This window comes from Rhyacophila brunnea, unplaced genomic scaffold (genome assembly GCF_057557595.1).
Source record: "Rhyacophila brunnea isolate RB1 unplaced genomic scaffold, BYU_Rbru_1.0 scaffold_5, whole genome shotgun sequence".
NCBI lineage: Eukaryota > Metazoa > Arthropoda > Insecta > Trichoptera > Rhyacophilidae > Rhyacophila > Rhyacophila brunnea.
The window spans coordinates 16,687,755-16,713,164 of record NW_028233170.1 but is presented as its reverse complement, the minus strand read 5'-3'; the positions used below and the strand labels follow the sequence as shown (position 1 = coordinate 16,713,164).

The following is a 25,410-nucleotide window of genomic DNA, read 5'->3' as shown; positions in this document are numbered from 1 at the left end:
TTCGAAAATAAAGTGCTCTATGTCATAATATTGAGCACCTCTAAATTTGGCAGCCGAGAGTTCATTATACGAACGAAAGAAAGCTCTCAGACGTGAATTTATCGCGGGCGATAAATTTGAAATCGGAACGTCGGGCGGGCGGTGCGCGCGCACGCTACTTAGGTACTCCACGGCAATATGAAAAGATGAAAAGTGGGCACAAATTTATTATTAATGCACCGGCGGTTATGAAAATGTAAATATGCCCCGCCCCGGATATGGAAAGAGGCGGGCCGTTATGATTGGCGGGCGAGTGGAACGGACAATGTTTGTGATTTATGATTGGCCGAGGCTCCGCCCGCTGTCATAACCATCGTTTTCCGGGGCGGGAGGGGTGCCCCGCGGGGCTCGGGGGCGGCTGCGCGGGAAGGCACTCAGTCGCGGTGCGGACGGCGAGCGGTTCGGGTCGTGCCGAGTGATTATTACAAACGCCACCCTCGCGCCGGTCGGTCGTGTGCCGACACATCATCGCGCATTTTCCTATCAAAACAAAAATAAATAGTCTCGACGCTAAAACAATCCTAAAATCAGTGACACAACCACGCGGACAATAATAATATAAACATAGCACCGGAAAATTATACGACATAAAAGTCAGTGCGTGAAATAAGAGATATCAACAACCTCTACAGACGTCTCAGTTCGTAACTTTTCGTGCGTAAAAAATACTTTGGTAAACAATATCAAAGAAAAACTAGATTTTTTTATAGAATTTTCTACGATATATTTTCGATTTTCTTTTATGAATCGAATTGAAAAAATTGTTCGATTTATTTTGTTTTGTGACATTTGACGGTTGTATCTGCCTAATTCGAATTCGCCTGCGTAAAATCGATATAATGATTTCAGCTGTAATGTTGCGACTCGCGACAGCCAAGAATGGAAAATGTTTTGTGAACTTGAGCCTGCGGCGTTGATGGATCAGTGCAGCATCGTTGACTTTTAAGCAAGTGCAATAACAAATCTTTTTGAATGAGAGAATACTTGGATATTCCAGTTGGTGTCAAAATGATACAATTCGGTACAATAAAGTATGGAATACAGTTCAGAGCGAGCAATAAAGACAAAAGTAAACATCACAGAGGTAAGCTAATAAGAAATTTCAAAAATTAATTTAGCAAAGTGAAAATATTCTGTAAGACGTCACGATCGAGTTTATGGTTAGTTATAGAATCAATTTTATATCCGGTTGCACTTAGGTACATTATGAATCCATAAATCGAACGTTATGTACTCAAAACTGAAACAGGAATCTATCAAATGCATAGGTGACATTTTTTCTTACCTATCCAATAGCAATATTTTTTTGTGTTCATTTGTACCTACCTACCTACAATTTTTTTTTCAGATTGTGCATTTAGTTATTAAAACATATGGTGATACTCATCAAACGTGAAGGTGATGTCTATTTTTAAAATATCTTAGAGTCGCTTAGAGAAGACAAGATTGATATCTAAGTATCTATTTTTATTTTTTACACGAGTGTGATATTCGTTTGGTGGACAATCCAAGCATGTTTTATTGTAACTAATTGAAACCAATACCTAATAATTAATAACATATTATTATATTCTTATGGTGTAAATAAAATTTTGCAGTTATAAATTAGTGAAAAATTACCTAAAATCAGTTTTCAAAATATACTTTTACTTAGTTACCTACTTATTAGACGAATAGAAAATTAGATGAATATCTGAGTAAGATATCCACATATGTAGGTACCTAATTAAAATTATATAAATATATTTACAAGTAGGTAGGTACTTAAGTAGTAATTTATATTCAAGAATTTCGACTAGAAATAAGTGGGACATACCTACGCTTCTCGCTATAAAGATATTGCTTTAATTTCCAAAAATATGATTAAGTATGAGAAAATTTAAGTGGGTAGGTAACGCCTATTTATTATTTTCACCAAAAAGTGAAGCACACAAGCCTACATTATATACCTAAATATGTTATAAATAGTTTTCTTGAAGCTTTAATTAGGAATTCAGTGTAGACTAGATACCTAGGTACCTATCAGCTTAAATTTAATTAGGCACATGTATAATAATATGTTCCTATCTATATTTAGAAGTGTTGAAGACTGCCAGTTGGACGGAAGTAAACGATTAAGTGTAACAAACTGAAATAATAATGATACTCATTTAGACAGTGATTAATGTGTTATACCTAATAAATTAACACCCGCGCGACAATTTGTTTTGTCATATTCTGTTTAACTAAAAAATCAGAATAAACGGAATACCTAACTATGTTACTATTTTCTTATAAATTAATCTTTTATAAATAGGTACAAATATTGTGTACGATTTTTGATAGATAAAATAGTAGGTAGTATTTCAAGGAGGCGCTGGAGTATAACTTTGTAGGAAATTTTCATTATTGTTGGGTGGAATAATAAAAAAAATCTACGTACCTAGGTAGGTACCTATTAGTTATTAATATCAGGAAATTCTCGTAGGTGCCTTTTGAAATATTTTAAGCAGTCAAGTTAAACGTTAAATACCTACCTAATCGCTTACTTCAAACTGGTAGACGCGTCATAGGTATCTAGGTACCTTTCTAAGTCTAAAACACACCCAGCTTGGGTTAGCGTTAGGAATAAAATGTAACATAATAAGGTTTAAAGGTACAAATTATAGACCTAATAATTTATTGGTAGGTATTAGGTGTTAGACTCATCTTACAGAAAACAAAAAAAAATACAGTGTAGGTATGTGGATAGGTGCGTAGGTACAAAAATATTATTCATTCTGCTCACCTATGAATTTATTAATACAATATTTTCGATGCCACCTAAACGTCTGCATTATTTTCCATTTTTTGAATGTTTAATTTCATAAAAAGTTAATCAGTCACAAAACAATAGGTTATGAATATTTATTTTACTATTAGCAATCTCAATAATTGTGCGAGTGTTTTCCTTAACAACTCTAAAATATACTTTTATGAGTTTAGTACTTACTTATATTTCAGTGTCTAAACTCTATTTTTTCATCACAACTGTTTTTCCCTTAGCATTTTTTTTAAATTATAAATACCTACCAACTTTTACCTAATAGTACTTATCTATAATAAAAGCTATAATAGTAGTTACGTAGATGGTAGATAGCAGTGGCGAAGGGTGGAGGTAGGCTGTTAAGATCCGCCATAAATAGTGTACATTAAACTTTTTCAGACTTACATATTTGTTTTCATTGAAATAAGACTACAATTTACAGAAAGTGTTGGTTAGTTTTTAAAATTCATTCAAACCCTGAGAAACCAAGCCATAATAGATAATAGTCAAACAATACATGTCTATCTATAAAATATCTAAAATTATGCAATTAAATCATACATAACTTTGAATATTTTATAGATAGAATAATATTTTTTATTTATTATAGTTTGATTTAGGCAGGGCTTAATGAAATAAAAAAATGAACCAACAATATGTGTAATATGTATTTTTAATCCAACGAAAACAAATAACTATGAATGAAAAAGTGTGCACAATTTTGTCGTATCGCCCAAATTAGACCAAAACTATTATGGTTTCATTTAGGCAGAGTTTAATTGATTTTTAAAAACTAAAAAACACCATCTGTAAATTGTAGTCTTAGTTCAATAAAAACAAATACATATGACTAACAAAGTTCAGTGTGCACTATTTATAGCGAATCTTAACAGCCTACCTCCACCCTTCGCCACTGGTAGATAGTAACACTGATATTGCTTTTTAAGTAGGTAGGTATGTATGTAAGTAAGTATATCTATTCAATAACCGATTATATTTGCAAACGCAAATGAGCCCGTTTTCGAAATTTGGTACCTATGTAGGTATATTGAAGGGCCACAAGATCGGCTGAAGATGTCAAAGGATTATGTGTATGTGTGTCCATAATATTAAATCGTCACTGTGCACAACCATACCTATAGGTAGGTATTATACTATAGATACTTTATTATAAGTACATGTGTGTAGATAGATACCTACTATTGGGGAGAAATATTGGGATTATTGCACGCCCACGATGGCTGAGTGGCTTACTCGTCAGATTATAATGTCGTGGGTCCCCGGTTTGAGTCTTGGGTCTGGCAGTTACACATAGGTATTTTTTCCATTTGTGTTTGGAGTATGGACCTAATACGTGTACCGAGTGGCTAATATCCATAAGCTGTGTTAATTAAATCTATATAGACACATTAAAAAACAGTGCATCAGAATTTGGTAGGTATGTAGGTACATAAACTAAGTAACTACTACCTATGTAACCATTTATCTTACAATAGGAATAAATAATATGTACCTACCTACCAGTGGCGAAGGGTGGAGGTAGGCTGTTAAGATTCGCTATAAATAGTGCACACTAAACTTTGTTGATCATATGTATTTGTTTTTATTGAACTAAGACTACAATTTAAAGATGGTGTTAGTTAGTTTTTAAAAATCAATTAAGCCCTGCCTAAACGAAAACATGATAGTTTTGGTCTAATTTGGGCGATAAAACAAAATTGTGCACACTTTTTCATTCATAGTTATTTGTTTTCGTTGGATTAAAAATACATATTACGCATATTTTTGGTTCATTTTTTTATTTCATTAAGCCCTGCCTCAACCAAACTATAATGAATAAAAAATATTATTCTATCTATAAAATATTCAAAGTTATGTATGATTTAATTGCATAATTTTAGATATTTTATAGATAGACATGTATTTTTTGACTATTATCTATTATGGCTTGGTTTCTCAGGGTTTAATTGAATTTTAAAAACTAACCAACACTTTCTGTAAATTGTAGTCTAATATCAATGAAAACAAATATGTATGTCTAAAAAAGTTTAATGTGCACTATTTATGGCGGATCTTAACAGCCTACCTCCACCCTTCGCCACTGCTACCTACTAGTAGTAGTACTAAGTGAGTCCTAGATATATACGCATCTACCTAACAATAATTAATTAAATTATAGGTATACATTACTTTCTTTCCCCTATAATAATATCTCGTAAATGTAAATAGGTACCTAGGTAATGCACTATAACAATTCCAATTAGTGACCTCTTCGGCTACTGTTTCATAATATTTAAATTACTTAGTTTGTATTTTTATTCATCTCTAGACCTACCTACATTAGAAGTAAAACATACGATGTCCGTTTTTTTCGAAAATGAGTTATGAATGCAGTCTTCTTAACTTGTCTTAACTACATTAATAGTAAACAAATGGATGCCCTGCAAATTTACAATAAAGAACGAATAATTAAAGTATTTTTGTATAAGTACCTATTATAAATTGGATGTCCATACCATACCTACCTAAAACCCTAAAAATATGTTGACGAAATAGTTTCTGATATTATTTTACTTAAACTTTATTTTCACCTGAACCATGTATAAAATGTGACACCAGTGGGTCTATTCTATACTTATCGAACACTAAATTGATAAATAGTACCAAACTTAGGGTAGGTTTGTATCAAAATATTAGCACTTATTGTAACAATTACACGAAGCCGGTTTTTATTGTTGCAATAAGTGCGATATTTTAACAGCAGCAAGATAGGTGCTGTTAAAATATAGCACTTCTTGCAACAATAAAAACCGGCTTCGTGTAATTGTTACAATAAGTGCTAATATTTTGATACAAACCTACCCTAAGTTTGATAATATTTTTCACTTTATCACTTTAGCGGTCGATAAGCATAGAATAGACCCACTGGACCTATTATATATCTACCTAGGTACATACTAATTACTAAGACAGTAGGGACCTACATGTTCATAGTTCTTTACCATATCAGCTATACCTACCGAAAAAATATCAGTTAGCGCCGTGTGGTTTTTGGTGAGATGGTTATTTACATGTTTCTCAATTCTTGAAATCACACTAGGTAAAATTACTTGCCTTTACTTGCAACATAATACCTATTATCTTTTTGAAAGTATTTTTGAACCCAGTTTCCAAACTATATCTATATTTATTATTTATGTACCTACTTATGCACCTAAATACTTTTAGAAAACTATTGTTAGGTATATCGTCAGAGATGACCAATGTATTCATTGGAGGTTACAAACTGGTGCAACTATAGAATAGATCAGGTAAAACGATGGAATCTATCATTGTGACCATGACAATATTAAAGATTATTAAACAGTCTGTGCTACTCTAGGACAACGGCACCACAAGGTACTAAAATTTGATGATTATACGGAAATCTTAAGTATTCACCATATTTGTGTATACATTCTACAAGCTCCCTTTATCCAATAGGCCAAGTAGATAGTCTCTGGAGCCTACAAAACTGTTTAGGCGTAGGTAGATATTATGTACAATGTTTTCCATGAAAAAAAAATAATAAAAAATTAATAATATAAAAATACCTACTCATGCAAAGAAAAACTGCAACTTTAAAATAATTACATACTTACCTATTTCAATGGCGAACGTAGGTAGGGTTTTTGACACTGAGGCACATTTATTTCACGAGAAAACGACTTGACGCTCGAGAGCCGTTCGTTTTTCGCGACGGTTTAGTATTACACATCGGTCGGTATTCACTCTACCATACATAAAAAAGCTTCACTTTAAAATTGCCTGGAGCCCACCAATATTTTAAAACAGCCCTAGATATATAGATAAATTTTATAGGTGAGTACCTAAATGATTAGACATAAGTAAATAAGTAGATGGCTATAATTAAATAGGTATATAATAATTTATTGGGCACTTAATATTTAGCAGAAGGTACCTAATTGTAATTTATTGCTTTAAACTCATATTCAAAACACTTTACAATCATTTTCATCACTTGCTTCTCACCTTGGTATGTACCTATCCATGCATGGGTACATATAATTGTAGTACCTAAAACTCAACTATAAACGTGGCCACATACAAATATTTAGGACAAATCTACGTTTTACATGGGTACCTATTATACATGTAGACATGTAGAGTATCTATAGGTATCTACTTTCGCGGAAAAAAATATGTTTTCTCTGAGGTAATAGATAATTGAAAAATACTTACTAGGCATAAGTAATTAAGTTAATATGTACCCTATTATTAAAATGCCCAATTACAAAAATGTGGAATATAAGTTTCTTGGTCTATAGATTTATAAAATTAGGTACATATATGTGTTCAATATTATCTCACAATGTCATATAAGTACGATTTTACTGTTAATGAGTTAAATTACCTAAAAATTTTGTACATACGGTATCATATCTTAGGAGCCAATTCACTGTTTGTAGATAACTACTTAACTATAATATTTATAACAGAAACCTTAAATTCATAATACCGAAAAGCCGAATGTCTATAAACATCCGATACTGAAAAACCTGAAATTACGTTTCCCCGAAACTGTTATTTTTGAACATACGCTACACTGGCTCTCGGTCACATATATTTATTAGGTTTTCTCTTTCATCATGTTACTTACCAAGATTTTCTGAATAAGTAGTGTAATGAAGCGGAAAATTCTTGTTTAGGAAAAATAATAATATTTAAGTAGGTAGGTAGGTAGGTACTTACCTCGAATTCGTCACAATGCATATTATCGTTTAATCCAATTGTTTACATAATTTTCCTACTTGGTGGTAAAATACTAAATAGGTAACTTCATCAACCTAGATAGGTTTGGGATCATTTAGAATATACCTAATTTTTTTCCCGGTCGAATTCAAATTAAGAAGTCACACCGGGTTGTCAATATGTTTTCACGACTGTTTTGAATGTGACGGAAAATATTTTATTAATAAGCCTAATATATTTTTATTTGAAAAGCATTTATAAGCCGGACCGACCTTTCATCTGTGACGTTTGTTCAATTTTGAATATTCACGTTTATGATAATTATTGTGGCACATGTCAATATATCATGTGTCGGAAATTATATACGAATATAAATGTATTTTAATAAAATTAACTGATCTGAAGATTAAAAAGTAATACAAGAGAAATAGGTAGAGATACCTACCGACCACGGATTTTGTCACATTAAAATGATATTTCAATGAAATTAATTAGTCGCCCGTCAAACTGTTTTTAACATAATAAGTTGTATTTATTTAATCACCACATTCGTATTATTATATACAGGTTCCTTATTTTTTGTATTTTATTTTATTATTGATTACCACGGTTTTGATTTTTTAACACATAGGTAGGTAAGTCTAGCAGTGGTAGCCTTTATTTATATTTTTAATTAGTAGGTAGGCACACTAAAATAACTATTAATTAAATAAATATAAGAATGATACTAAATTTATTATTTGAAAACCCTATTTCCGGCTAGAAATTAAATAGGTAGGTACATACTTAAAGAGAATTCAGTTATCCCACCTACGTTGGGAAATGTTAGGATATAAATCTGTATATTGTTTTAAATTTTAAATGTACACTCGTATATTGCAATATTACAAATTATAGCGAACGTCTATATAAGCATCTTCCTCCAGTTAATTTTAATTAAAAATATTTATTTTCCTGATTTTATGTAGTTACCTATGCATGTAGGGGTACCTACCTATATTGGTAGGTACTTGCATTATTACTTATTAAATAAGTATAAACAATTATGTGTAAAGTCGTTTATTATTATTATCATGTATTTATATAGACTTTCAGCATAAACACCGACGGCTGATTTTTCAGTCATATATTTATGAATGTATTACATACCAATAAATTATTATAATATTATATATACAACATAATAATATTCTTTAAAATCTTGCTTTTATCGGAACAATAACAGAAAAAACTAATTTCCCCAAATAAAATTTAACTTTGACTAGCTTTAAATTTGACTAGCAGCGCCATCTGTTAGCGAGTAGCTTGACTATCCGAAGATTCACACCAATTTGAGAATTTTTTCAATTTATTTTATGATAATAAATATTCTTATTATAAAATATAAACAATACATATAAATGTAGACATGCTGTATTTAAAAATAAATATTTATTATTTTTATAAATATTCCAAAATTTAAAAATCAAATTGTATTTAGAATGGGTTTTAATATTTTTCTACTAAGATAGGTACAACATGCCACAAAATAATATACTTTCAAATAGAGACTAGGTATCTACCTATAGGCACTCTATATAAACTATGTTCAATCAATCGATATGTTTAGGGAAAAAAATCAAAAAAATATCCATCTACCTATCTATTTCATCTTTGGGGTTCGCTGTGCTTGCAACTGAACCATTCTGATTCTCTATTTTGTAGTTAGTATAGAAAGGTTGAGACTTATATTATCTGTTTTACCATGGGTTCAAGAATTCTAGATTGATGAAAATTATTCTTCAGTAAAATTCCTAATATCCTACTGTAGGTGTACATTACACACGTAGTCCGGATCATAATATCTACACCTCAAAAACTTTAGACTTGTACTTTATTTCGGTATATACCTAAAGTAGCTCAATGTCATTGATTGACGCTTAAGAATCGAACTAACAAGTGAGTTAATAATCGAACTAATTAATATGCTGACAAGTAGGTATATTGACAAAGTAGGCTGAGCATTCGCCTTCGTCGATTCGATATAAACAAAAAGGATTTCAAGTTAAATGCATATTAAAATAAGAAATATATTAAAACTAATACCTACGATTATTAAAAAATCGAATATCTTGATTCTAGCTGATAACATTCAATGCTAAATAAAATCATAAAATACTATTGAATAATAAGGTGAAATCCGTCAACGTATGCCTAATATATATATTTTTTGTAATTGTAAATTTAATTTAAAAGATTTTTTCCTTTTGATATTTTCAAGTAGGTGCCTTGCCTTCGTAAGACTTAAAAAAATAGGTACAATCAGACTATATGATTTGGATTCTATCGCTAGTAGCTGGGTAGGTAGGTACCTACATACTTAAATAAGATCTTCTCTAACATGGTGAACTGACTTGCTTTTTTTCCTTTTTTCACAGGAGAAAGCTCTGGATCGGGATCAGAAGAAGAAAGCATCAGAACGAGTAGTGAGCTTCCCGCATACATGCAGCACCAACATAGATTGCAGCAGGAGTGCGATGACGCTCCTGTTGCCGACAGCCTGGAAGAAGAAGCCATGCCCTCTGACCCAGAGGACATGATCGTCTCCGGGGATGAGGATATGGATGAACCGGAACCTGACGGCGACGGGGAAGCGGACGGCGAATGCGATGCAGGCGGTAAAAGACTCGAGCAAGTTCGCAGGCATAGGCAAGACGCAGAAAATAACAACAGCCTCGAAGAGGGAGAATCGGATACCCCACCTGGACCAAACGTACCATTCCCATTTCCCGCAGCGAGTCACGTCACTCTTGAAGCGCTTCAAAATACAAAAGTCGCCGTTGCACAATTTGCTGCCACTACCATGGCAAATAATTCAGACAATGAAGCGGCTCTCCAAGAGCTAGCGGTGTTGCAGAGTACTTTATTTACGCTGCAACATCAACAAGTATTCCAGCTGCAGCTGATTCAACAGCTACAGAACCAACTTTCTTTGAATAGACCAAAAGACGATGGACCCCCCACGCCGCCACCGCCAGAAGCGCCGACGATCGCTCTCGTTCCGCGACTTTTGCCTCCTCCCCCGCCAACGCCTTCGCCTCCGAGGATTCAAATACCCACTCGGGAACCGACGCCCGTCCGATTTGACGCCGTTCCGTCCTTGCCGGCGTCGCAAGCTGTCCCGCCGTCGCATCCGCATCCACATCCGCACCCGCACCCCGTTCCTGTCAAATTGGAACCGATCTCGATACCGAAACCCCCGACGCCGACTCCTCCCTCGATGTCAGCTCATCCGTACAGCTCGATCTCTTCGTCATTTTCTTCAACAATAATCACAAATAATGATCCTCATCCATCTCCAAACGAACCTAACACCTTGGAGATGTTACAGAGACGAGCGCAAGAAGTGCTGGATAATGCTTCACAGGGTTTACTGGCCAACAATTTGGCAGATGAACTCGCCTTCCGAAAATCTGGAAAGATGTCCCCTTACGATGGCAAGTCAGGCGGAAGAAACGAGCCGTTTTTCAAGCACAGATGTCGCTACTGCGGCAAGGTGTTTGGCAGTGATTCCGCTCTGCAGATCCACATCCGCTCCCACACAGGTGAACGACCTTTTAAATGTAACGTCTGTGGCTCGCGCTTCACCACAAAGGGCAACCTCAAGGTGCACTTTCAGCGTCACACGGCTAAGTTCCCGCACGTAAAGATGAATCCTAACCCGATACCGGAACACTTAGATAAATACCATCCCCCGCTGTTGGCTCAGTTGTCACCGGGGCCGATGCCCGGAATGCCCCCCCACCCGATGCCCTTCCCGCCCGGTGGAGCGCCTTTCCCGCCTGGCCTGCCGCTGTACCGGCCACCCCCCCGCGACCTCGTTCCGCCGCGACCCCTAGCCGATAAACCTGCGCCGCTACATCCGCTGTTCGCCCTTCGGGACGAGCAAGATTTGCCGGCCGACTTAAGTAAACCTCCGCCGTCGAGTCCACCGAGAATGCCTTCCGAAGATCGGTTTAAGATGGAACCGCGGGATGAAGAGCGGCCGCGGGATAGAAGTTTTGACGAAAGTGACCGAGTGACGCCTAAACAGGAACCTGAGATGGAGCGAGAATTGTCGGAGCCCGACCGGGAGCCGGAGAGATTTCCTTCCCCATCACCTTACGACGAGTGCAGCACAGACTCCAAATACAGCAGCGAGGATATGCAAGGAAGGGAGAGTCCTGATGAAAAACGCGACCCCGATCAGCCGGAGAACCTTTCAAGTAAGACATCATCGATAACAGGATCTTTTTCGATACCGGCAGGGCGGCGTTTGCCGTTTTCTTTTCCGTTCCCCTATAACGCCTCCCCTCCCAGTAGTGCTTCATCAGGAAGCTTTTCCGTTTTTCACGCCCCTGGCCTGCCCGGACACATCGAGGCGGACCCAACCAAGGATCCGATCGTCTATAACTCCCTCCTACCCCGCCCGGGAAGCAACGATAATTCATGGGAAAGCTTAATAGAGGTGACCAAAACTTCTGAGACTAGTAAGCTACAGCAAATGGTCGATAATATCGAAAACAAATTGACTGATCCTAACCAATGTGTCATATGCCAAAGGATTTTATCTTGTAAGAGCGCACTTCAAATGCATTATAGGACACATACGGGAGAGAGGCCTTTTAGGTGTAGAATATGTGGTAGAGCATTCACTACTAAAGGTAATCTCAAAACGCATATGGGAGTCCACAGAATGAAACCGCCAATGAGAGTTCTGCATCAGTGTCCAGTTTGTCATAAAAAGTTTACAAATGCGCTCGTGTTGCAGCAGCATATCAGACTGCACACAGGCGAGCCGACCGACCTCACACCGGAACAAATACAAGCAGCTGAGATTAGAGATTCTCCAGGAATCGGTGGCTTTCAGGGACATCCTTTGCATCCTTTTTTACCGCACGGCTTCCCGATGCCAGGGCGGCCGCCCCCTGGTTTTCCTGATTTAGATGAAGACTTTAGCGAAGATGGTGTGACAGACAGAGACGATTTCGACGACGATTCTGACCGACAGGGATCTATCGATCCCGGAGAAGTAGATACGCCTTCATTTTCAACGTCGCTGGCGGCTCTTGAAAACCAAGTGCGAACGATAACAACCATGGCATCCCACCTTTCAGCGTCTGATGTCAGTTTGTCATCGGAGAACCTGCGAACGTCCACTCCCGCTCCGGGACCGCAGTCGCCGAGAGGGTCGACTCCTTCGACGCCGCCCCCGGCGCTAGATTTGACACCGCGGCCTCAGATGTTTGCTGACTTCCCGTCTTTCTCCGCGCCGATGTCACCGCAAGCGATGTCAGGAACTGGGGGCGCTCTCGCTTCTCTGACGAACTCCATGCTGAGCGGAGCACCTTTCGGCCCGCTCGGCCTGGCAACGGGCCCCGCAGGTAGGCGATACCGGAGCGCCTGCCCGACCCGAACCGACCTCTTCGGGGTTCGCGGGGTCCGAGCGCCCCCACCATATGCGGCTCGCGGCCCGACGGGGTCGGTTGCTAACCTCAAGATACCGGGCAGGCCTCAATCCTTCCCTTTCCCACCCACTCGACATCCACTTAAGACATTTTTTAATGGAAGATTTAGTTAATCTTCTACATTTAGGTATATTTAGAAATGAAGAAATGTTTTTTTTTCGTTCCGAAAATAAAATCGGGTTTATACCGAAATAAGTTCTTATCAAACTAATTGCTATCATCAAACTAACTAACTGAACTCAAAGTCACCCAAGTACCCAATAACAATTAATATTTACGATAATACACAATGATATTATGATATTTTATTCACATATTATGTAAGTACTCTAAAAAAGGATTAATAAGGTGCCTTTCTTCTTAACTAAAATATCAACGGCTACGGCCTGTAGGCTATTATAGGTATCTAGACATCTTACATAAATAACTCAATACCAGGAATAATGAATAACTACTATTTTTGGCAGTTAATTGAAACTTCTAGGAAAGAATGGGTTTTAACTTTATTCTTTTTTTGAAAAGTGCATTCGGAATCTCACGCGCATTGTGATTGCGTCGAATCCGTCGGAGCGAAAATAAAATGGGAATAGTTGGAGGGCAGTGACGCGGAGGAAGAAAAGCGCAGTGGAAAAAACCGGACGCCCGCGAGCCGTCGCTGGCAGCCTACCAAATACCACATCGATCGCTCATAATAATAATGTGCCAATGAAAAATATCTTCCTAGGGCCATCTTTGGTACAAAGTTTCAACGAAATTGATGGTTGGAGTTTTCATCCGTCGCGTTATTTATTTCGTTAACTCTTGCAGTATCAATTAATTAATACAGTTCGTATTATTGTTAATCAAGTAAAAATAGCCATCACGAATATATAAATCAAAATCAACGGCGCGTAATCAATGCCAGCGACATGAATGTGTATTGGGTAACCGATACATAAAAAGAAGTATTTTTTTAGCAAGTAGATAATATCTGATTTTGAAATGATTTAAATTAATCAACGTGGTTATTAATATACCTCAGCAATAAACTTATGACAATAGGTAACATTCTACTATATTTTTTTAATTATTTATCTTAAACACAGCTTAAAATTAGCAATGGCGAATTAGTACTATCAATAGCCTCGTGGCCAAACTGATTTTAATGCCCCTACGTAAGAAAATATAAATAATAATAATGCGAACGGCAACAAATTCCTCATGTTAAAATTAAGGTGCCGGTTTCTAAAAAGTACTGAACATTATTTAATTTAGTTAAAAATACCCACCTACGAAAAGGTATCAAAACTTTTTTTTTATTTCACTTAACTCGCAATATTCCGTACCTCTTTAATTTTTGTTCATTGCGAATATTTAACGTAAAAAAGACCCTAATAATATGTGTGTCGATATTTTTCACTAACTGGAAAGACGTGCAACATGGTCATATTCAACAATAATATTGATTAATTGTACTTATATCTGCACAGAACTAATTAAACAAATTGTATAAATTACAACGAATATTAAATAGGTATCTTATATTTTTATTTATTTTCGACTCGAGCAACGCTATAAATATACCAACATAATATTACGTAGTCAGCTCATTACAATATAAAATAATATACTTATTGGTATAGCTGCCGATACTGACAGATAATTAATAGTAATTTATATTCTTGGAGAGCATGGAAGCACTAGCTACTGTGGCGGACATCTCCTGAAGGATAATCCACCACTGACAATTAAGTACACATACTCACTTTGGCACTTATATACATACTGTGTGTATGTATTTGATTGCATTCTTTTAAATGTCACATTGTTATTTTAATGACCAAAATAAATGTAGATATACTTAACACGAAACAATGAAAAATGTAATGAAAGAATTAAGCGAATGCGTCTCGTATCGTCGGGCATTTTGACAAAAAAAATCTTCAACTTGTCCATCGCTTCAGATTGTCTTCCAGTACATGCGCAAGGAACGTCAATTACCATCGACGAAAAACGCTTTTAACGAACGTGAACAGCGTAGTTCACATTTTCCCTCAAATTAATCACGTTCTCAAAATATTTCTTACCACTCATGTCACATTTATGGCGTTAAATGACGATTAAAATATTTCCACATCGAAACTTTCCACAAATAAAAAGAAACCATAAACGACTTGCATAATAATATTAAAACTCAACAGTAAATAAATAATAATAAACATAATTAGTGGCCTACACCGAGAAAATAAAATGACAAAGAATAAAATTTGTATAGGTACAACTTTCAAATATGATTGTTGCCGCGAATTTATTTATAAGTATGATATAGTATGGAAAATAGTTAAGGGTGTTGCCATTCAATTTTAAAACGAGTAGGTATATAAAACTTTAAATAAATTATCAATAAACCGTAACGTATCTAGAGAAAATGCGGCCTGCGTGTTTTGTGATTAATTTCATTGATATTTCGAAAACGGTGGTGATAATAAGGCGGTAGGCAACAAAAGGTCCGTTCAAAAGTAAATAATACTTATCCAGTATTTGCATTCTTTCCTAAATTTTCCACATGTATGCAATGCGATTTTCTTGGATAACAGATGCCATAGTACCTACAATAAAATATCATAATAAATATAGGTACATTTTCTATTTGCAACGTTTTCCCGATATTAGCTATTTTGTATGGGTGTGTCTTTTGTTGAAAAATGAATAATTATATCCAAATAACTTTACTACGTATTCGCATATTATAAACGATTTTTATAAAACCATGTCTAGTAGAAATAGGTACATAATACTTGTACTTCCGTATAAGACATATATGTTTATATAATAGTAATAGGTATGGGAAAAAAACATTTCTTCATCTAACATGAGCTATAGATAGTTGAGATATATAATCCAAAGATATTGAATAAAACCTTCTTCTATTGACATCGAGCCTAAACATAATATGAAAATGAGACAAAAAGGAGCACTAGAACATCTCATTTTCATATAAACTCTGAAACGATAGAATGCTTTCATATTTTGTTGCACACAAAAATGAAACCAAACTGGAACTTTTTTCAGCGATTTTATAGGGAAACTACAGAAGGCTCCATCTGGAAGGAAATTCAACATTTTTGATGTAGTTCTATAATTTCTTAAATATGAAAAATATTGCTAAGTTTTTTTTAATAATCTACTGTGAAATGAGATACATATAACGATACGAAATAACTGTTACAATCTACTTATAAATAAATATTCTATTCGTATGTGCTTTGTATTGTTGTCCATGGAGGACAAAGTGTTGCAAGCAATAGTAGATAATTTTGGTTGATTGTACGAAATGTAACAACGATTGAACAATTATTATTATGACCAATGCTTACAATATTATTTTTTCTACGTATTATGAAATAAGAATGATAATGATATAGTTGCATATTTAAAAAAACTGAAGATTGATAGTTGTTACTAAAAATTATTACAATTACATGCAAATGAAAAAAATCTCACGAATAATAATTAGCTGAAAAATTACCTATGTTCATTTTAATTAATTCATGTTCTGTTAATTTTCCAGAGCATTTCTTAATTTAAGACATTTCATTTTGTTTAAATTGGATTAGGAAATATTCGATTTTGATGAGTAGTTATCGATTACTCGGAAAATGTGGCTAATTTGAATTTCGTTTTATGGTACAGTGCGCGGCAACACAACCTGCAACATCTGCTACAAGACTTTCGCCTGCCATTCCGCCTTAGAGATCCACTATAGAAGTCACACCAAAGAAAGACCCTTCAAATGCAATGTCTGTGACAGAGGATTTTCCACCAAGGTTGGTTGATTTCTTACCTAAAACTTATTCCCTAATCTTATCGATAGTTTCTAATAATTATACCTGCATTTGTCTTATTCACGTTCATTTGAACTTTCATAATGTACACAAAAGTTTTATTATTTATCATTTTAATTGCATTTTCATTTGAAAAAATGTTTTATCAACAATTTTATATATCAATATTGCTAACAAAGTTAAAAATCAAAACAGGTCATATCCAATTATACACATAACGAATTGACGTATTTCTCAGACTTATTTCAATTGAGAAAACGTTGGTTTATTGTAAAATAAAATAATACATACTCGTATATTATAATAATTATATAAGTGCATACTTTAATGTTATTTATTACCTTAAACTAACATAATATAACATTGTTTTTCGTAAATTTCGATTTAACGGATACGTCCTGTTTTGATCATTGTGTGAATCTGAAGTTATTTTAATAATATCAAGACATTGTTTTAAAAGTGCTAACTATGTATGTATTCCCCAATAAATGTGACCTCAATATCGTATAATTATGTGTATTTGCGTGTATACCGATGTGTTTATTGTTTTACGATATTAGCTATAATTTTTTCGCTGTTACATGTGTAAAAAAACCCAAAACCCCATCAGATAACACTTACTTCATCTATGGTTTGTTTAACCATACAATTCTCTTTAGGTGTCGTTCATGCATATTTAAATTAATTATTACTTACTTCCCGACTAAATAATATAAGGAATGAGTCAAAAGGATCTTAAAATTTCTCAAAATTATATTCTCAATATCTTAAAACTGAGGTGAAGAATTAAAAATAAATCAAAATATTCATTGGTTGTTTATGTATGTAGGTACAGGTATAAAAATATTGTTTTTTCTTTAAATAATATACTAAATGAACTGTCGGCTAAAATTAAATTGACTGGTTCTTTTGCAATTAGGTATTTGATTAAATTTTATATTTGAGTTACAAATAAATTAATTGTATCATTAATTTATTTATATTACAAAATAAACTTTTGTAAATATAAAACAGAGCCTACACGTCAAATCTTCAAGGCAGACTACCAATTACTCCAGGTGTCTTGACATACTGAGCACATTAAAATTTTATGGTGCAATTACAAAATGCATTTGTCTGGAGCGCGAGTTGCTCACAGATAGAAAATTACTTCTGACGGACGCGTGGCATAACGACTAGACTATTTTTTAATCAAATGAAAAGGATATAACTGAACTCGCTAATAATAAAAGTGTCGTGAATAAACGTTAAAGCCATAAGTTTTAGAAACATCTTCAATAAATTTAATGAAGGACTCACACCTTCATAATTACTATAAAATTAAATACTTAAGTACTTAAAAATACCTGTTTAGATAACAGCCCACCGTCTACATTAAATTTATAGATCTTTTTTTAGAGAAGTTTTATATGTAGAAATGTTTACCTATTTATAGATATATATAATAATTATATTAAAAAAATCAGAAAGGGCACAACGATACAAATGGCCCGCATTTTAGAAAACTTTAGTTTTGTCATTCAAATATTCTTGTGTACACACAATATAACGGTGTTCATAGTAGCAACCTAGTATAAAAATGGCAGCTAGGACTGCATTTTGTGGTCGATATGACTATGAATGTGGAATTTCTTATAATGTCTTTAGTTTTATGTAATTAGTACCTACCTAATTATTATAAGATATAATAAATTCCAATAAATTAAATGTTTTAAAAAGCAAAAAATGAATTATAAGAAGATAACTATGTTAAAATTTAAGAAGTTTATATTGTTATGGTGTACCTATTCCTAAATGTTGTATAGTATTAATAACCATAATCCATTTAGTAGAATGTAGTAGATGTAGTATTTTGGAGCATTGTCTAAAACTAAATGTTTGTTGTTGTTTTCCTCGTTTCAGAGCAGTGGCGGCGGATGCTTGTGCCAGGGGCGAACCGGTGCCCCAAGACGCCCCTCCAAGCCGCAGTTCGCCACTGCTTTGAACCCATGGAGCCCCTTCTCTTTCCCGGTAAGGGTCAGTCCTTGCCGACCAAAAAATAATATTTACGGAATACTCTATTCCCTCCCCGGGGAAACACTGACGTCATGATATCTCTCTGCTTACAGGGCAACATGAAACAGCACATGCTCACGCACAAGATCCGGGAATCTGGTGAACCTATTGAGCCAGAGATCCAGGACCAACCGCCGAAGAGGTCGCCGCCCGAAATCGACCTGCCTCTGCCCAAACGACCCTCGAGTGAGTTCATATCATTCCACTCATGTTTGTATACTTTTTTATATGCTTTTAACTATCATCCCATCAATTCATCATTAAAATATTTAATTGACAGCTTCATTAACACACTATTTATTAATAAAATAAATCTACTGAAGGTGCTTTGGTAGATCTGTAATATACCTACATGTAGTATTTGAAAATCGAACATTTGGCACCATTTTGTATATCTCAGAAAAATCTTGACCCCATAAATATTATTTCAAACAGAATCGTGTCAATGCTTAATTTTCTCTCACAATCTGGCTTTATTAACCCTTCATTCTGGCCGAACGCTTGAATCGCGGCGCATTTGAGGACCTGTAATAAAGTTAATGCGGTCGCAGCAGCGCAGACTAACTAAAACCGCGTGTGTGTATTGCAGACGGGCCTCCGATGGGGGTGGTAGCGGCGCCCCCGCAGCACGCGCCTCCGCCCCCGCCCCTCCCAGTGGGCCCACCTGGCGCGCCGCCCCTGTCTACCAAACACCTCTGTGGGGTGTGCCGCAAGAACTTCTCGTCCAGTTCGGCCCTGCAGATACATATGAGAACGCACACCGGCGACAAGCCCTTCAGATGCTCGGTGTGCCAAAAGGCTTTCACCACCAAAGGCAACTTGAAGGTACGCCACTGACCGTCTCGGTGATACACCTTCTAATCAAATAATAAATAATCAACACTACGCCACGTTATACCTACAATTTATCATATTGTAATGTTACCACATATTTATAAAGGCACCGTCCCATGGAAATATCTTCGATACAAAAATATACAATCAGCTGATATTAATGTCTCCGCCATGTTTTTTTTATCGTAGAATGTTGCTACTTACTAATGCTTTGCCACATTGCTTCACTTACATACATTAAATTAATTGTTATTACATTTCCTAATTTTCATATGATCATACTTACCTACCTATTTCATGTACGTACGTGACTTCGTTTTTTTGTGTTCGTGATTTTGTTATTTTAGTAAAATAATTATTATGGGTAAAATTAGAGTAAAGTAATTTTACCCTTTTAGGAAACAATAAAAAAATACAATATGTTGGTCATTGTCAAACCATAAATCCTTAAAATATATAAATTAATTTAATAAAGAATGATTCCACATCATGTTGAAAATTAATAAAATTATTTATAATGATTCTAGTATTATTTGTTTTCCTTATTGAATTTATTAATGCAATTGTATTATTTTTACAAATTTAAAAAAATATATTGTATGCTAATTCACTTCATAATTAAAATGACATGTAACTGTTGTAGTCTGAATTGTGATCTTAAAATTAATTAATTTGTTATTTAGACTTGTCATACTTGTTTTCAGTCTAATGATTTTCACCAATGTTTTTTTAATAATATATTCTCACTTACCCATATTATGTTCAAGGATATTATTATGATGAAAGTGATATGTGTACTCTAAACTGGATTTAATATGATAATTATCTAAGATTTTTGGGCATAGTTACGGTATTGATGTGATATCACTTACGTTACAGAGTTAAGAAGGTTAGGAAACTAAGGGATGATCAACTAACAATATTGTTTCTTTTCCAGGTGCATATGGGTACCCACATGTGGTCGAACGGGGCGTCGCGGCGCGGTCGGCGCATGTCTCTGGAGCTACCTCCGCGCCCCCTGCCCCTCAGCCCCCAGGACTCAGACTTCCTCCAGAGGCGGCCGGACCTTTTCTATCCATACCTTCCGGCACCCTTCCTTAATGGGATGCAGCAAAAGGTGAGAAGTTCACTATTGATATTATAATATTCTCTAAAAGGAGGTACCGAAGTAAAAAAATATCTATTAATTAGATACCTACAGCATAATATTTCTAAGAACCGGTTTTCTCTGTCTAGATATTTTCAACTAGTATTAACAGATAAAATTTTGTGTGTGAAAGAAAAGTGAGACAAATTTAGTCCAAATATTTTTTATATAAGTTAAATATGCCAAATTAACCATAACTCTTATATGCGTAAAGGAAAAAGGGAAAGAGTTCAATCAACAGTGCTGAATTAGTAAATTCCACACAGAAGCATCAGGTACAATGTTGTCCAAATTCAATCTTTGACTCTCCTCAGAGCACCTCCTCGCACCAAAAATTAGTAAACAAACTTCGCAACCAGTGAGCTTCATAACTAATGACAATATTATTTAATCTCTATAGCTGAACGAGATCTCGGTAATCCAACAGGGCGCCGTCCAGAATGGGCTTACATCTCCAGGAGCTAAATTCCCTGGCTCCCTTCTCGGCTTCGGCCCCTTCCCCCCGCCGCCTCCCCTCTCGCAGCCGGGTTCGCCCCTCAGCGACAAGCCGCCATCGTCCCTAAGTTCGCCTCCGCCGGACAGAGACCAGGAAATGGAGGAGAGAAGGCGTGACGCCGAAGGAGTTTGGGAGATGCACTACGAGAGAGCAGCAGCTGCAGCGGCCGCGGCCGCTGCGGCAGACGGTGAAGGCCCTCTCCCCCTGCTCGGCCCGCCCCCCCGAGGTGAAGGCCTGGCCGCGTGACCGCACTTTTACCGAACGCACATCGGCCCGGTTGCGTTTCATAACGAATAGTCAGAGCCACCGGAAAGAACAATACACCTTTTCCAACCGCGCTGATCGGTTTGTCCGTTGAAGAATTACCATCATCGTGCACTCCTAAATGTCTCTTAAGATAACACACCATGCATTATTATCTTATCGACACAAACATACCAAGTTCTAAACGACTGATACTAACTTAATAATCGATTTAGCAATTATTACACTAATAGAATTATAATTAGCATTTCTATTAATTACATAATTCTTATTGGGAAAACAAATATAAGATAATAAGGTACAGTAAAATCTGATTATATCTATACATTGTCCAGAAAATGAAGTACATTTCATTTTTTAATTTCTCTTGACGTGACAGATGGCGTGTTTCTTTCTATAGATACATTCTACGAAATAGTTTGCCAATAATTTAGGCCAATTCCAAGAAAGAACACATCCTCTGACTCTGCCAATGAGTGGAAATCACATACCTACTAAAAGTTACCTTGTTTTCAATTGATCTACGGTTTGGACTTGATAAACATTTTATAATAAATAATATATTATAAGAATATAGTAAATCAGAGTGTAAAAAATCAGAAAAAAACAGAATGATCTTAATAGAACAGTCCAATGATTGATTTTATTGCAGAATTGTGTTTGTAAAACGTGTCTCTGTTGATGGTAATTTTTTAATAAACTGTTGATACCGCGACGTACACGAGTGAAGATTTTCTGTAAATCGACAGTACAACAATCAGATTTCAAAAAATCCAACAAGTGTGCAAAACAGTTGCATTTTAGTGATTTATATTTGTTCTGCGATGAAAATTATCGATTCCGATACGACAGTGATACAAGACAATTTCGTACCGATAGAGATAACTAAATAACCAACCCCTCCGTCACTCCGTCGCAATCTATGATTCGATCCGCAGACCGGCAAATATGAACTCGAATGTGACGTTCCTATTTTTAAACTAGTCTGTAAAATACATAATTGATAAATAAAAAAAAAATATTTACGAAAAACGCCAAATGGGGCTATATAAAATAAAACATTTGTGAAAGAACACTACTATAAATAGGTCCACACGAAAATACCGTTCGTTGCGAGTTATTATCAAACTTGCCTTCGAAACTGTTAAGTGAATTCATTATAATATTCAAATTTGTCCTTATGCGTATGCATCTATTTATAAACAAAATATCATAGTAAACCAACAAAAAGTAGAAATACCTAGCGTGACCATAGTATTGTAATAAAGAAAACAGTTGAGTTAATTTTAGGATGTTCGTTAAATTTACTCGCAAGTTAAGTAGGTATGATTTAACTGTGTATACAGTACTTGAACCCAGTGTATAATATAGCATAACGGACTCGTTTTATTTGTCATTTGAAGCCAGGTGAGCATTTGTGTGCTAGTACACTATCGTCTTTAGTGTATAAGCGTATATTTAAGAGAAACTTTAGGGTAGAATCGGGCCTGAGGCAATGATCTGTGAAGCTGTGATACACACCCAAGCCATCGGAGGGCTGCTTTTTTTATTTATTAATTCAATTTCGACTTATATGATTCATATATTATATAAGTCCATATCAGAGAAAAAAAACCACTCATCCAGGTCAATCAAATTATATTAAATTATTATCACGACTAATCATATTCCATATTATAAATTATATTGTATTTAAAATATTTTCCGGATGTTATATTATAACAAAACAAAATCGCTCTCTTCTAATTTTTTAGTTGCGAAAAGATATTTTAAATTTATTTTATCTAAATTATAGTAAATATAAATAAAACGCGAATAAATCGAAATGAAATAATTTATTTGTCTTATTATAAAAAAAATCTGTATAACCGACTGTAAATGATTTAAATATTTTAATTTAACATTGCATTATATTTTTATGAAGCCTCTTCAATAGAGTTATATCAAATATCACACATCTTTGAAGTATTTAATTATACACTACCTATTATAAAATAATATTAATTATTATATCTCGTATCATCTTAAAGTGACTGTAATAGGTATCTTCTGGTGTAAAATATATGTTTCGAAGTATTAATACGGATTACTTACATGTTGATAAAATCAAAAGAACTGTGAAATTTAGATTTGATACATTTATATTTAAGTTTGAGATTATTCAAATATTCGGTTCGAACTATGTTTCCGCCCAAGACACGTCTCATTTATATGTAATAAGTTTAATTAAAACTGTTTTTTTAATATGAATATTATTATTGTTACCTTTAAAGCGAGACTTTTATTATTTTGCATCAACACTCACGTGTATGTGTGGCATTATATTATCATATATTTGTACATAAGTATTATTAGATATGTAATAATATTATAGAAATATTTTATCTATTACTTACTGTAATGTATTATCTATCAGTGACTGCCTAAATGATATTGTAACCAGATTGAAAATATCAACAAAAGGAAGATGAATAAATAAATGTGTGCTTAATTGAAGATACAATGTCTACTTATTTATTCTAATATGTACATACATACGCCTGAAACGAAAAATACAGTTCCAAAAGATTCATCTACTATAATGCTATATTATATGAACCCATTCATTATTATTTTTCCCTTTTCTCCATTCAAATTCCTTAACCGGACGTATGCTACAAGCGAGTATACTCGGAAAATGAGCGTGTATACACGCTGTACTTGACATTCATACTAGCCCCGGTCGATTGTTTTAAATAATTTAATAAATTATATTGCACACACATTGCCATCTCTTGGAATCATGGTGCAACACTTAACCGAAATACAAAACAGCCTTTATAATATACATACCTACTTTTAATATATTTCCAACAAAAAGATAATGTTTATAAGGTTTAATTCGCGGCCCACTGGGTACCACCATGCTAATACCTCCCGGAATTTTGTTGGTTAAATTATACAGTAAAACCACAATTTTACATTTGTAAAGTAACTTACAAAAAACATTTATAAAGGAAAACGTAAATTGGAGGTATTGAAAATTTAAGGAAGGTTAATTAATTTTATAAAAAATCATACAAATTGATTACAAACATATTATTATGTCAACATATAGGTATTTCTCCTTTTTGACTTATGACAAAGTTTTTTTTCCCTAAAAAAGCAAAATTGTATTGTGTAACTTTAGACGTGTCTACAAATAGAAGTGCACACATATGTTTGGAATTCGCTTCAATGATTGCCATGCATTGAATTAAATGTGTTCAAATAAATTGGATTTTTAAAATTACTAAAATGAAGCAGGACGTACACGTAGTCACATTAAATCAGGGCTTTACTATATATCGTTGTATCCAAGGTATTACAGTAAAACCTCGTTAATAAGAACACAGATAATTCGAAATTTTCGCGAAAAAAAAGTCCCTTCAACATTATTTTCATATAAAACCATACCTTTAATTCGAATTTCGTAATTCGAAATTATTTCAGAGTCCTCATAAAAATATTCAATAAATCGTAAAAAAGTACACTTTCATGAGCCAGTCATTGAAAATTGTGACAGACTTTTCTTAAAACATCAAAATTACTTATTTTTAGAAGGTAATAAAAATAATCCTGACATTTTATGAACCATTAACACACACGGAATCGAAAATTTCGTAGGCACATCTATGATCGTAAACGAAATTAATGAAAATGAAAAAGAAAATTTTTAATATTTTTCTCCCATACATTTCATAATTCGT

At 34.6% G+C, this 25,410-nt stretch overlaps 1 protein-coding gene across 2 annotated transcripts; it reads left to right on the top strand.

Annotated features, from left to right (window-relative positions):
* Positions 1-415: 415 nt before the first annotated feature.
* On the top strand, positions 416-24,135 carry salm (spalt major). Of its 2 annotated transcripts, XM_085955641.1 has the most exons (8): positions 416-1,123; positions 9,994-12,978; positions 16,735-16,868; positions 18,789-18,896; positions 18,995-19,127; positions 19,531-19,766; positions 20,713-20,892; positions 21,323-24,135. In XM_085955641.1, exons 1-8 carry the CDS (start codon positions 1,012-1,014, stop codon positions 21,662-21,664), a joined length of 4,230 nt encoding a protein of 1,409 aa, XP_085811767.1. In that variant the 5' UTR covers positions 416-1,011; the 3' UTR covers positions 21,665-24,135. The 2 variants fall into 2 exon arrangements, with proteins under 2 accessions (XP_085811767.1, XP_085811768.1); XM_085955642.1 differs by lacking the exon at positions 19,531-19,766.
* The last annotated feature ends 1,275 nt before the right edge of the window (positions 24,136-25,410 follow it).